This window comes from Hippocampus guttulatus, chromosome 14 (genome assembly GCF_054856545.1).
Source record: "Hippocampus guttulatus isolate MCC_2025c chromosome 14, RoL_Hgut_1.0, whole genome shotgun sequence".
Classification (NCBI taxonomy): domain Eukaryota; kingdom Metazoa; phylum Chordata; class Actinopteri; order Syngnathiformes; family Syngnathidae; genus Hippocampus; species Hippocampus guttulatus.
The window spans coordinates 3155556-3170205 of NC_141274.1; the positions used below are offsets into that span (position 1 = coordinate 3155556).

A 14650-nucleotide genomic window follows, 5' to 3' on the forward strand; every position below is an offset into this window, starting at 1 on the left:
CAGTGCGTTGGTATTTGATGTAAATCTGGATAAAGGTTGGATTTTTTTTTTTTTTTTTTTACATTTTGCTGTCTGTTTACATTGGGGCAGTTGACATTCATGTTATGATTTGCATCACCGCCAGGGATGGAGGGAAACTCTGTTCCCTGGCGTGACACTTTTGTATTAGTTTGCAAATGAACAAGTCAGACAGGATCGGGATTGTTCCACCTTAGCAGAACTCTGCCTTTGTATTCGCTATTGTCATGCAGAGGACATCTGGGAGAGGAATTGGAAAGTCCATTATTTATCCGCTCTTTTGCTGCATGATGGAGGAGGAATGAATGAGCCACAGGCAAACCCAACATTATAATTTTCAGTCCGACGGTACAGCGTTTGACATTCAATGTTTTCAGTCATTTATGTAAACATTAATGCAGTCAACAAATAGCTACTAAAAAAAAAAAAAAAAAAAGCATGGCCCCCATATGCATGCAAAGAGACAAACAGTTCCTGAGCTGATTCAGCACTATCTGGAGAACATGCGTCAACCACAGGGCCTGAAAGAAGATCTGTGCTTGCACGTCCTCTATTTACATGATAGAAAATACCTTATTGATAAAAGCATCCTTGTAACACTGATCGTTTGCGGTGGGCAGCACAGCATCCACAACAGTATCTGTGAGCTTTTGCCTCAAACTTGAATACAAATCCAAGGGCTCATTGACACCTTTGAACAATCTCGATTCTTCACTAACCCCAACATGCGTGTATCAGGAATGCGGGATGAAGCCTGAGCGTTGAGTAAAACACACGAGCACGCAAACACCGCAATATTTGCAATAGAATTAGAACCGGAAATTCAAAATCGTGTGACAGATGTCCTAACTCATTAACTGAGACATAATTACACTACAGTGAAAGCATAGGCAATTAAATATGATGCAAGAAGTGTCTCCATCATTCAGCACGGGAAACAAAAGAATTCCCTACAGCTGCATGTGGAGTCATGTGGCGGTTACCCTCATTTAAATCCGCACCAGTCCGGGTTATGTAACATCTCACATTTGTATTATTGTTTATTCCTGCGTTGCGCATTGTGGAGTTTTGTGGATGCGAATTGTTTCATGTCAGCCAAATTGGATATGCGTCACTTAAAATACACGGACACAAGTACACAGACAGTCAAAATGATCACTTGCATATGTCAGCATTGAATCAGAATCGGACATTTTGACCGGTGGTGTAAATCGGTTCGGTCTCATGAAAGCTGACAGACTCAGGCCATGAGATACAAGGGAGCCACCTCATCAAACACCCCTCAGGACTCGTTTGTTCATCGGCCCCGACACGGTCCCATCTGACCAGCTTCCTTGGCTCAGGTTCGCAGTCTGCACTAACTTCTGCGGTCTTAAATATTTCCTCAACTTGAGCCTTCCGACCATAATCGAACAAGCGTAATTGGCCTCATGTGGCTGGAAAGCCTTCTGCTCGCTTTTCCGTGGACACCGGCAGCGAGCTTGGCCGCTGTCCATGGTGCTGGTGGTGGCATCGCAAAAGGCAGAATGCTTTCATACTCCTCAGTGTTGAGCCACACACAAAACTGTACTTTATAATCTCTCGTATATTGTTTTGCACCACCGAATGCACAAAGAATTGCATTTGTATTGCAACGTGAAAGACTGTTTGCTTGCTGGCTCAGTCCAGTGCACAAAACAACGTGTACTTCTTCATCTTTACAATCTACATCGAGTGGGCGGGGTGTGAACTGCGTTGCTTTATAGTGTTTGCTTTGCTCATCAGCAAACTTTGCCGAAGCCTGATTACATTTCTGATCATTTGTATCAGATGTGGGGCGGCCCGGTGGGCCAGTGGTAAGCAAGTCGACCTCACAATGCAGAGGTACCGGGTTCAATTCCAGCTCCGGCCTCGCTGTGTGGAGTTTGCATGTTCCCCGACTACTGTCCGAAGACGGCTGGGATAGGCTCCAGCACCCCCCCCCCCCCTGCCCCCCGCGACCCTTGTGAGGATGAGGCGGATCGTAAAATGGAGGGATGGATGGCTGGATGTATCAGGTGTGTTGGAGGAGCGAGACATTGAAAGCAGGCTAAAAGGGGCTGTCCAGGACCGGGCTTGGACACCCCCTCTTTTAGAGTCTTCAATGAATCCAACATGTATGTTTTTGGACTGTGGTAGGATGCCGTAGAACCTGCAGAAAACCCAAACAAACATCGGGTGTCTTGTTTTTTTTTTTTTTCCTTTCTTTTTTCCCCCATTTCTCCACAGACAGCAGATTTTCTCATGGTTGGACTTTAATCAACGGAACACATATGCCATTATGGCAGAGCTCTTTAAATGGTCACAATGGCAATATTTTTAGCAGAAGAAAACGTCCCATTTCCCCTCTCTAATTAGCAACAGAAGTAATACAAAAAGTACCTCCTCTCCCATCATTAGCATTTTCTCTGCTTGGTTTCTTTGCTCCCTGTGGTTCCGCTACTGCATCCACAGTTTACTGTCAGTGTGTGTGTGTGTACCCCCTCCTCATTATGGCCATAAAGAACATGGGCCACTGCGGAGCCAGCGAGGTGACAGTTTCACCCTTGATCGCCGTAAAGATTGAGATGCGAAACTACAGCAAAGCTGGGCACACACATAACGCCAACCAGCCCAAATTTGAGCATTGCGATCAAAGAAGCAAAGGCTTAATTATTGGATATGCGATTATCGTGTGGTGTGGGGTGCCTTAAAGGTGACTTTCCCTTCACAATCTGCTTGGGGTGGGGGGGGGGGAATCAGAACAAATCGGGTCTGACAATCAGAAATGCTGAAGTTGAACCTGTACACGTGAAAGACAAAACGATCAGGCAGATGTACTACAAGCACGTGGGGGGGGGGGGGGGACTGTTCGGTATGGAATGACTATGAGACAAAAGCACTGGGATGCAACATGAGTGGAATCAAGGAACTGGCAATGAGACAAGCCACACGAAGAGAATATATACAGGGCTTGATTGGGGATGTGAAACAGGTGAGGGCAAAACAATCAGGGCACAGGTGGCACAGATGAGCAAGTGGGTGGGGAGGCAGAGAACAGGTAGCAAATCCAGACACCGGCACAACGGTGCATAGGTCAGTCCTCGTACTATGATAGATATCTGGTTGGTGGAGAAGACCGGAGATGTCCATTACCTCACATGACTATACTTTTATTAAAAATTAGACACTTTTCTTTCTTCTGAGAGTTTACCACTTGATTAGGATGTGTACACACAAAGTGAGGTATGCACGAGAATGTTAAGGGGCGTGGTCTCGAAGGTGACTTCAAGAATATGGCCACTAATCACTGTGTGTGTGTGTGTGTGTCTGGACTTGGGATAAAGACAATCTAAAACGTTTAACCTACCGGTAAGTGTAAGCAAAAAAAAAAAAAAAGACTTAATGTCAGAAAACTGTGATTAGTCATCATTTATCTCATCATTGATAAATGATGAGATAAGTCATCAGTCATTAACATCAGATCTCAGTCATTAACATCTCTACTTATGCCCACTTCAACCTCTAAAATTATTAGAAAATAGAACAATCTCCACAATATTTTGGATTTTATGGACCTTGTGCATTTTTATCATAAAGCATTAAGGTGCTATGAGCGCATATGAAGAGGAAGACGTGAATGTACATAAAATCCAGAATTTTAGGGTGATCATTCTAATATTTACAGCGGCTGAAATTGGCATAGAGTTGTCTACATGAAGTTCGGAGACTATTGATGAAAGCTTTGAGACATCAAGTGATGTTAATAATTTTCTTCGGAGAGGAAAACACTTAACGTACATAAAATCCCAAATATTGGGGCAATCATTTTTATACTTTCAGAAGTTGAATTGGGCGTATGAATTTTGGTGATGGTTAATCACGGTTTTCATTGAGTGGTGTGAAGCTGTTTTAAAATGTCCCCTTGGGGCACATCGCTTTATTGGGGGGGGGGGGGGATCAATAAATTGCAAATCATGGATGCAACGTGCAAAGATATAGGTTTGCTTCACGAGACTCTATCACTTGTATTAACCAACTTGCGGAGACATTTCACTGTATGCAGCGTGTTTTATTTCCGGTGCCATCATAGCACCATGTTGCATGCGTTTTTTTTTTTAAAGCTCCTAGAGACAAGAGACACTATTTTCCCACCCAGCTTTTCAATGAAATTTCTGCAGCCAGTCATCCGCGGTTATAAAAAGAGACGGCGCGCGAGAGAGAAAGCAAGAGAGAGGAGCTGCTGCACGTTGCGATTTACCAATCGGAAGAAGCGAGCGCTACAGGTGGGCCGCATTTTCATCTTATTCCATTGCTGCATTTACCAGCGTTCAGTTGAAACCACTCGGAAAGAAAGAGAGGCCAGCTCGTCCATTCCAGTGCATGCCGACTGCGCTTGCACGCACGGCGCAGGGAGAAGTTGCCTTCGGTTGTTCACTTGCAGACACCGTGGGAACATGAACTCCTCGTCAGCGGGTGCGGGCAACTACCGCCGGACGTCTATCAAGGGGGAAAAGGTAATGTCACTCATATGTTTACTGACTCGAATGTGCGACGTGACGTCGATGTGTATTGTTGCTCCTGCGACATGTTTTCCTTCTGTGTATACGGAAACAGACGTTGTTTCCTTGTCATTTCTCCTGTTCTTCGTCTCTAACTTTTTCCAAATGCTGCTTTGTCTCGCATTTTCACGATACAAGTTCTTTGTTGTACTCGCCCGATAGTTGCTGTCACATATTATGACAGAAAGCATAAGATGAGAAATGCAGCTCCGAGGCTGAAATGAGTCGGTTGGTGTTTCGGACGCCTGCCTCGCAGTCAAAAATTCTGGGGTTCACTCTTGTGTATATCGCTGCCTGTTCTGCTCGTATTTTGATGTGTTTTGTCCGGGTCGGCTGCACGCTTCCTCCCTCACGCCGTAAAACACCGGTGTCAAAGTCGAGGCCCGGGGGCCAGATCTGGCCCGCCACATCATTTTATGTGGCCCGCGAAAGCAAATCAAGCATGGCAACTTCCATGATGCTTGCTAAAATATGGACCAACATTTCAAATTTTCACATGTAATAAATAAGAGAGACATTGGAAGCATTTTCTTGTTGCCAAACACCTCATTACAGTAACTTAAACAATAGTTGAATAAACTGTTATTCTTGACTTCTTTATATGATTTCAGTCATAATGGCCCTCCAAGGGAAATGGTAACTAAAACGTGGCCCGCGACGAAAATGGGTTTGACACCCCTGCCCTAAAACATGCATGTGAGGATCATTGGAATATAAATCAGGTCTGTCAAATTGAAGACCCATCAAATAATTTTGTTGCTGTTGTTGTTGCTCATTAAAGCAATTAAAATGTGTCTACTTTGTTTCTTGATAAATAGTTTTGGTGTAGTTTGGGGAAAAAAATTCTGCTCAAGACTGTCTGACCCCCCACCCCCCAGGCCCCCATATGACTTCTGAACACAAATTGAGAATTGAATACTGAGATGTTTTTTGCTTGACTTTAAGTGTCAAATTCAATTTTTGGAAAATGTATACAATAGGCAGCGCAGATCTGAGGTTTACGGTTCCAACCCAGGCTCCGAATTCCATGTGGACTTTGTGTATTCTCTCCATGCTTCTGTGAATTTTTACTGGGTACTCCATACTTTCTTCCAAATTTCCAAAACATACCTCTTCGATTTATTGACCTGTGGTGTGAAAGCTTGTTTGTGTATACTGTATATGCCCTGCAGTTGGCTGGCAACCAGTCCAGGGTGTACACCGCTTGTGTCCAAAAGTCTGCTGGAATAGGCAACAGCTCACACAAGACGATAATGGGGATAGTGCAATAATGTATGGACGGATGACCGAATATTAATATATAATCGAAGGGCCAAGTGTGTCTACATAACATGAGGTGATTATATATTTAGATGATTTTCACAGCTGTCTCAGCCCTCTGAAGGGAAAGCAGGATGTGGTCCACAATTGAGTTGAAATTGTCCAGGCGTAAATGGTTGTTTTTCTATGTTGCCGGTCCAGGATGTACATTGCTTCTCACCCGTAGCTCACCCGCATATCCATGTTGAAAATGGAAAACTGGGTGAGGGCAAATGCCAATTAAAGAAAAAAAATTATTCAAAATGTATCGGCGTCGTCAACATCACACTGGAACACTTATTGGCATTAGGCTAGAAAGCTGTCATTTAGAGCTTTGTCATTATTGATCAAGGGTGCATCTGCTAGATAAAATGAACAGATTTCTTGCCCTCAGTGGAAAAACACAAGCTATATTCTTTTCTTTCATGCCGTCACGGCCGAGCAATAGCACTCCCACAATGCCGCTTCCAAGAAACTTGCTTGAGAAATCCAACTTAGACAGACATGTCAATTGTTGGGTTCAGTAAAAGGAGAAAAGAAAATGTGTCAGCGCGTGAAACTCTTCCCTTTGTTGAAGCCGAGGAAGTTAAATCATCACAAGCCCGTCTTCCTCCCGAGGGCACGTTTGCCCACAAATTGCTGTGAGTTCATGCCTCACAGTTTTCCTGAGTTTATACACACGTTTGAAGAAAGAATATCTGTCATTTTCTATACCGTCGTTTTTATCCTCAGTAGTATGCGCTGGCAACAATCCCAGCCGACTTCGGGCAAAAGGTGGGCTTTACCCCGCACTGTTTGCTCGCCAAATCACAGGGAAATGTTAAATTATGCTTTATTTATTTGTTTGTTTGTTTTGTTTGGGGGGGGGGTTCAAACAACTTAAAACACTTTTCCGGTGTCTCAATAGCATGTCAGTGACATACTTTTATCAAAGTAGGGGAAAGACAAAAGCTGTCAAGACAAAAGTATTTCAAATTGTGAATGCAGCACCTGAAACAATATAGTGGCATAACAGTTTTAGGCTACAAAAAGTCAATTTTCAATAAAATCTCTCTCTTAATGTTGATATTTTACACTTTCCCTTATGTTATGTTAAAGTATGTCCCATTCACTTTGGATGTGCCACTGTGGAGAGAATGTCTTGGACCATTGATGACACACCTGCCTATTGACAGATTGCTCAGATGCACTCACGCGTTGTGTTAGTTTGCCCTCTGCTGGAGGCTTGAAAACAAAGCGATTAGTCATATGTGACACCACTACCACAACGTTAGGCTCTTGACGTTTCAAACTTGGCATATTCAAGTTTAGTCAAATCTACAGCATAATAAGGAATTGGAGCTGAAAGCCCCCGTCCGTTTCAGAGAACACACACACAAAAAAAAAAAGACATTTGGAATGTTATAAGCTGTTGCTGCTGCCTCTGCTGCGGAAAGATTCCCCTGAGTAAGTCCTTTTCCCTATCATGATATACAGTATATGTGCGCTTTTTTTTCAAAACTAGACTAGTTGTGGGAGCCTCAAGCCTACGCTCATTCCCTTGTAGCCTGTGCCTAGAAAGTCGAGCCAAAAACCACCAAGAGGCATTTCCATCAAAGGTTCTTTTATACCATTTTGTTATTCTTTTATGTTCTTGAAACGTAATGAAGAGATTGGTAATCACTATTTTCCAACCTTTTTATTATATTTCCTCCTCCGTTCCATCAAAATGTCTCCAATTCAATTCGTTGGCCAGTGGCTCATCCCTCTGCAAAATTACATGGGTATTGATTATGTAGTTCTTCATCCTGCATCCTACATTCTAACTGGCAACACCTGAGACAGTGAGTAGAACTCATTGCCTTTGATTGACCTCATCTCAGATGTATTAATTTGGCCAAAAACTTTCATGTTGGGTTCCTTGAAGACTCGGTGGTCCAGGTGGGGGGGGGGGGGGGGGGGGCGGTGAATGCAAATGCTTATTCATTCATTGTAATTGACTGACAACCACTCCAGGGTGTACACCATCACTCGCCTGGCAAGTGAGCTGGCACAGGCTTTAGCTCACTTGCTGATGTGCATTATGTCATTATGATGTGCATCACTGTACTGTGATGAATTGAGATGTTCCTAATATTGTGATCTCATTGACCTTGATGGAACAGTAATGATCAAATATCCCAGGCAATGGACCCAAGTCGGCAACTTAACCAGACATGTCAGTATGTGTTGGTAAACAGAAGCGCTTGCTGTTAGCATGCTAATCTGCAATGTGCTAACACTGTTTTGTTTATTTTTTTGCTTTCATTTGGCTTTGTGATGCAAATTAGCTAGAATTGCGTGCACTGAATTGTGATGCCCCAATGTGGCAAAGTTCAGAAGGTCGCGTGCACATTTTCAGAAATGTGTAGAAAACAAAATGGTCGCCTAATTTACACTTGATGTGTAGACAAGCCAACTGATGAGCACGTCCACCTCACAGCGCAGAGGTGCAGGGTTCAATTCCGGCTACGGCCTTCCTGTGTGGAGTTTGCATGTTCGCCCCGTGCCTGTGTGGGTTTTCTCCGGGTACTCCGGTTTCCTCCCACATGGCAAAAACATGCATGGCAGGTTAATGGAACGTTCTAAATTGCCCTAAATGTGATTGGGACCACGGATGGTTGTTCGTTGATTCCTGCCCTGCCATTGGCTGGCAACCAGTTCAGGGTGTACCCTGCCAATTGCCGAAAGACAGCTGTCTATCTAGAAAATGGATAGATGGATGCATTCACGCACTCCAGCGGCCCAACTATTTGTACAACTCTTTCTGCTATTAAAAGGGCACTTTTCCACATTACATCCACTTTGAGGTCTCTAAAAAGTCAAAGTGAACAGACAAACTTTCGCTGACACAATTTGTATGCAGCAAGGAGGATGGAAGAAAAGTCTTTCAAATACATTCTGTATTCATGTAGTGAACTGTGTGTTTTTCACCATCCAGCCATTGAATCGCCTGCTTAAAATGTTTGTATTGCTGCTCGCCGCTGTCATTAGCGCCTGCAAAATGACTTTCAATTTCCTGATATGTGCACACATGCTCCCCCCCCCCCCCCCCCACACACACGCTATATACAATACACAGCTTGATAGCATCTGTTTATTCTAGCCAATGACCATACTTAGAGTGATAATGCTGTGGCACACAATAGCACATTGTTCACTGAAATGAAATTCGGAGACAAGCGAGGTGAGCCCGCTGGGAAGGGACCACCACACGACTGGAGATCGGTCATTTGTCTGCGCTAACTGCCAAGCTTGAAGGCTGGCCTCTCCGGAGGGTATCGATGAGAAGCGTGTTTCCATACCTCCAGGCCAACGGCGAGCACCTCCATACTTGCAATGGGGATGCGGGCGTGTTGCCGAGCTCCCCCGGGTACTGCAGCTTTCGTCTGGTGCTGCCACCTGTGACAGATTACCTGAAAGAGCCCGGCCTGTGCTCAACACACCGACAGATAAAGACCCATATCTCATTACTGCACATATCACCGCTTAGCATTGCTACCACAGCCCTTTTCTCGTTCATCCTGGTGTGGATTGGCCACGCTCGCCCCACCTTGATCTCAAAGCGGAGTTGCTTCAGCGGGCTGAGGAGCATACCAAGTGCAGCCCTTTGGTCTCCTCAGGGGAGGTACGCTGGTGGAGAATGCTGTGGGGCCATTGGGCCATTTCGACAGGGAGGTGCACTGCGGTCTGAAGGACGAGCTCACAGCCGCAAGAAGGACGCATAAAGGTTTAGTGGCATCAAGGGGGACAGAAAAAGGAATTTCTACAGTGCAACTAATGCACACGTGGGCAAAACTCATCCCACCATGTGCGTGTATTTGTTAATCTCCTGCATTTTCTCCAATTCTGATGTTTGATCTCCCCCTAAAAATCATTGATTTTTTTTTTTTTTTAAGTTCAGCATGATTGTCTACAGAGCAGGACCTAAAATCTAAAATGAAATGGTTACTCTTTTGTATTTTGTCATTTCATTATTTTAGTTCAAAGAAGTATATTTTCCTGGGTCTCTTGTGCATTGTTTATGTTTGAGAGTAGGACAGTACTGGTGTCATTTTATTACACGGGCCCATTAAATACTTTCTGCTAATTGGCATCAGTCTATGACTCGACAAGTCTATGTAACTTCCTTAAGTCATTGTAATTGATTCTCATCAACTCCTCTGTCATTTTCCAACAAAATTAGGTCTGACTGCAACTCATTTCTGGCAGACACGTTTGTGTTGAATGATTCAACTAAAATACAGTTGTTTATGTCCCATGGCTTCGTGGTTGTGTGTCTTCCAGATGAGTGTTGTTGATGCTGTTTGAGCCTTTCTATTTGAAGTAATTTGCTGCTGTTGTGGCACCGATATGCAATTACAAACCCCTTCTTAGGGAGACATCAGTTTGCAAATGTTTCGTTATTGCCGCAGGGCTCTGTCCCATGCCCCCTTGAGTAATGTAAAGAGAAATAATCTGTTCCAGTTACAAACATCGTAAAAGCTACTCGTACTTCCTTTGTATTGTAATAAAAACCAAAGCATTCTTGTATGTCTGCATATAGATTACATCAAGAATGAATATCATCCATTTTTTTCCGGGCGGGGGGGGGGGGGGGGGGGTTAAGCATTAGCAAAAACCACAGACGCCAGTCCTATACCATTCATTGAGATTGTTGAATATTTTCTCAACACTGATGTTGGTTCAATCCAAAACTTCATATAACATCTGCGACACTAACTATTTGATATTCTGTTTTGTCATGAAATATTCAAATTTGTCTGTCAAATTTGGACAGCAATCTTCACTCTAGTTTTAGCACAGCACCCCATGAGAGCTCTCCTGGCTGGTCCACTAATATCCACGTCTGGAGGCAGCACTACATACACTTATAGCCCCCAACTGCCAACGCATTGGCAACTTTATAGAGTAATCAAATATGTTAATAGAACACCAATACGAATCTGTACATCCAACAATACTTAATATGCTGTTGCTCACCTTTTTGGTTTTAGATGTTTCTGCATGATTGTGCCTTTTCCTGACAGTGTCGTGAATTGTAAATGGCCCTTGAGCTTGATCAGAAACCCAACTATTTGTACAACAAGCTAATAAGAAATGGTTTCCATAATATGTTCATTCACCTAATTCCTGCATGTCATTATTTCATCTCGACAGCAGCTTTTTTTCCCCAAAATCAGCAAGAAAGTGACAAATGGAGGAAATGATAATATGACTGAGCAGAGTATCAGTGCACGGGAAAGTAAACACAATAAGCGGTGAACACAATTCAAGCCTGTGCATCATTAATTTCTCATCAGGCTGCAACAGCATACATGGCAATAGTGGCCTTTTGTACTCATTGCACTCAGGGCGACTTACTATATGTCAGGGTGGTAAATGTGACAAAAATGTAGCGTCAGCGGGGTTTGTTCAAGGCACCATGGGGAAATGTCATGGCACAAAATCAGCTTGTTAATTGTACTGGCTGTGGCTAGAAGCACTAGGTCTGGTTTGAACTCGAAGGATGCTATTATTCCGCTCTTCAGTTGCTATAGAGAGCAATTACTCTTTGTGATCGAACCTTATCTCCCGTGGCGCACATGCAAAGATGAACTTTATTTTACCTTTGGCGCCACGGAATGACTTAAAGAGCCCTCACGATGGAGCAAACATTGGCGATTATTTTGTAGTTCTGGACTTAAAATTTGATGACAGCAATAAAAATACCCCCACAAAATGACTCACAAATCACATTGGGCGTCTTTTCTCGTGTGTTTTAGCAGATTTTGACACATCGACTCATACTTCACAAACTCCAGATGTTGGATGACAGTGCGAGAATGACACAAGTTGATTGCTCTGCTTGCTTGAAATGAAACGCAAAGAAACAAAACGATCATTTCAATGATTCACACTTGGAAGATGAAATGTTTTGGCTGGAGTTTGGAAGGAAAAATAACATTTATATATTGGTATTCATCTGTGTCCCAATTATGGTGAGAAATCATTGCCAGGAATCGTATTTCCAGTTCACATAGATGCATATCATTTGTTATCAATGCCATTAAGGGCAATTTGAGCAAATTCATTGGTTCAGAACTGTGTACCAAAGTGATAGCCCTTCCCATTAATCAGTACTCAGGAAGTAGATCTCAGTTTCCAAAAAGTTGGTGAGCCCTGGTATAAAGCTGTGTCGGCTACTTACCTGAATGATTGGCATGAAACACAACTGGGACTGGGCTTTGTGAACAAAATCCCCATTGATGAATCCTTCATCCTTCAGTTCTCCGAGAAGAGTGATCCAGGGCTCGATTCCTTCTTTTCTCATCACTCCCCACCAGCTCTCAATTCTCTGGTTTGCAGTACTTGCCCCTAGAGTATAACTTCTTTCCGTAGCTTGGTCATCAACGTCATTTCTCCTTAAAGTTCAACGTCTCTCAACGCGACGTTGTCTGTACCCATGTCAGTTCGTATTCATCTAGGGAAACCGCCACAGGGTTCCAGTGCTTCCACAAAGTATCCCTCAATAACTTTGGGGTCAGTTATGGTGACAGCCGCCCGCAGCCAAGCGACATGATGTGGGAACCCGTTAATGAGGCCGGTAATGCATATCCCATATGGCTTAAGTTTGTCGTATGAATCGATGACGTTTGCTCCGTCGGCAAAATGTTGCCTTCTTCTTAGCCATCGGGTCTGGAAAACTTGGGAACTGACGGGGTCCAATAGAGGGAGCGGGATTCTGACATCTTCTTTTCGGAGACAAATATTATGTTGTTTACATTTTGTATACATCCGCCAGTCACCATGATCCTTACCGGATCCTTGTAGTTGCTGAACAAATAAATGGATCCTGGCATCCAAGTCATACCTCCGTCGATAAAGCAAGCTGGCTCTCAATGGGTCGATTCAAATGTCTCTCGGTGATAATGATTCTTTGCGATGCCAGGCTTCTCATGATATTTAGCCCCTTGCCTTCATAACTTTTGTATTTCATTTATTGTTTTGTAATGCCATTTGTATTTATATGATTCATATCTGTGTTTGTGACCAGTTCTTATGGCTTTCTAACAGGTGCAGCGGTTGTGAAGGCTCTATATAAAGCTGTATTGTATTCCCTTGAGCATAGCTCCATCTAGTGGATGCAAAACGCAACCACAGCCACTATTTGGCTTCTATTCTAAGATAAGATAAGAAACCCTTTATTAGTCTCGCAATGGAGAAATTCCCGATTCTATGCACCTTATAATGCGGTGCGCCCTATAAATGAAAACAGTTTTAAAATTGGCCATTCATTGAAGGCGCGCCTTACAATCCCGAGTGCGGAAAATACGGTACTTCACGCACACGAACAAGTACTTTTGTGTGCACTTCTATTTTGTGCACACAATATAATAGTCCATGCGCACAAAATAGTTGCTCGTGCCCACAAAGTATTTCCTCATGCGTACATAATAGTTACAGTGTGTGTACAAATTAGTTTTGTGTTATTGTGTTTGTGTGTTTGCTATGTCATGTTTGGAGCTCCGTATTTGGACTATAAATCTCCATGTGTTCTATAATTGAGTTACTATCCAACTGAAGAAAAGTCTTCATGAGAGAGCGTGAGCAAGGCGAGGGGGGGAGGGTGCAAGGCAGGGTGCAATCAAGCGCAAGGAAAAGGAGAGGCGTCAGAAGCACCTTTAGCAAGGAGAGAGACCCCCCACACTGCTGCATCTTTTCTGGAACGCCCCCTCGTGCTCTTGCAGAGGTTCCGTTCGCACACTCGCTGTGATAGATTTACCCAGCAAAGACAGAGGGAGGCGCCTGCCCCTTTGGGTTCTCCGGGTCACCTCCTCCCTCACTGGAGGTGTGGAAGAAGTGAAAGTAAGCGTCCAAGACACAAGTTCTCAACGCTCAAGTGTTACAGACCATGTCCGTGTTCATCGCCACCCAGCCGAAGATAGACACCAGCGCCGGCTCCAGATGGGTAAGGCCCACTTTAGAATGCAGCGCATGGATTTTGGGGTGAGGGGAAGTAGTGGCGCTGGTAGGGGGATGATGTTGTGGGCTGGATGTCTGCTGGCTGTGCATGTTAGCAAGCAAACGGGCAGGAAGGAAGGGAGTGGCGCCCACCGATTATGTCTTGCGGACCAATATTTTCCTCTTACGTTGCCTTTCTAGCACCTCCAATGAATGACTTCAATCTTGTGTCTCATTTGATGCACAGAATCACTTTTGCTTTAATGTCGCCCGCTAGTCCACTAGACTCCAATTTACGACTTCTTTGGGGGAAAAACGGAAAAAGTTTTGAGTTATTGTGTGATGTCACCAGTTGTATTATTGACGTGGCATGCTCTATTTTTGGATTGTGATAGACTGCAAGGAGTTGGCATTAAGCATCTTGTCGTGTTTTCTGTTGAATTATGAATACATTCAGGCTGACATTTTTTTTAAACCTGTTATTGTAGCCCTTGACATAAAGAAAGGTATATATTTTTTAAGTGTACAGAAATTGTAAGATAAAACTCCTAATGGCCTTATTTTTGGCCTTTTTTACTTATCAGATTAAAATTTGTTTTAAATTAGCGTTACAAAATGAAGCAGGTCACATAAAGTGACAGGGTTTGACATTTGGGCCACTATGGAGCCCAGGCCAATTTTTTTTTTAAATCAAATTTTGAACATGTTTGTCTTTATGACAAGAAAAAATGTTTGTGACCATTTCAAAACATTTGCGAACGTCTTTGCAACCTTCAATAAACCCTGACGAGAAAATCATTTGCAAACATTCG

The 14650-nt window shown here is 43.5% G+C and overlaps 1 protein-coding gene and 1 pseudogene across 1 annotated transcript in view; one reads left to right on the plus strand and one right to left on the minus strand.

Annotated features, from left to right (window-relative positions):
- Positions 1-4225: 4225 nt before the first annotated feature.
- dpp6b (dipeptidyl-peptidase 6b) overlaps positions 4226-14650 on the plus strand; it is a 77007-nt gene continuing 66582 nt past the window's right edge. The window contains exon 1 of the mRNA XM_086129699.1: positions 4226-4532. Coding sequence (XP_085985825.1) covers positions 4473-4532 — 60 coding nt within the window. The 5' untranslated portion in view covers positions 4226-4472. The remainder of the gene's footprint in view (positions 4533-14650) is intronic.
- LOC147194468 (uncharacterized) lies at positions 12007-12671 on the minus strand (annotated as a pseudogene).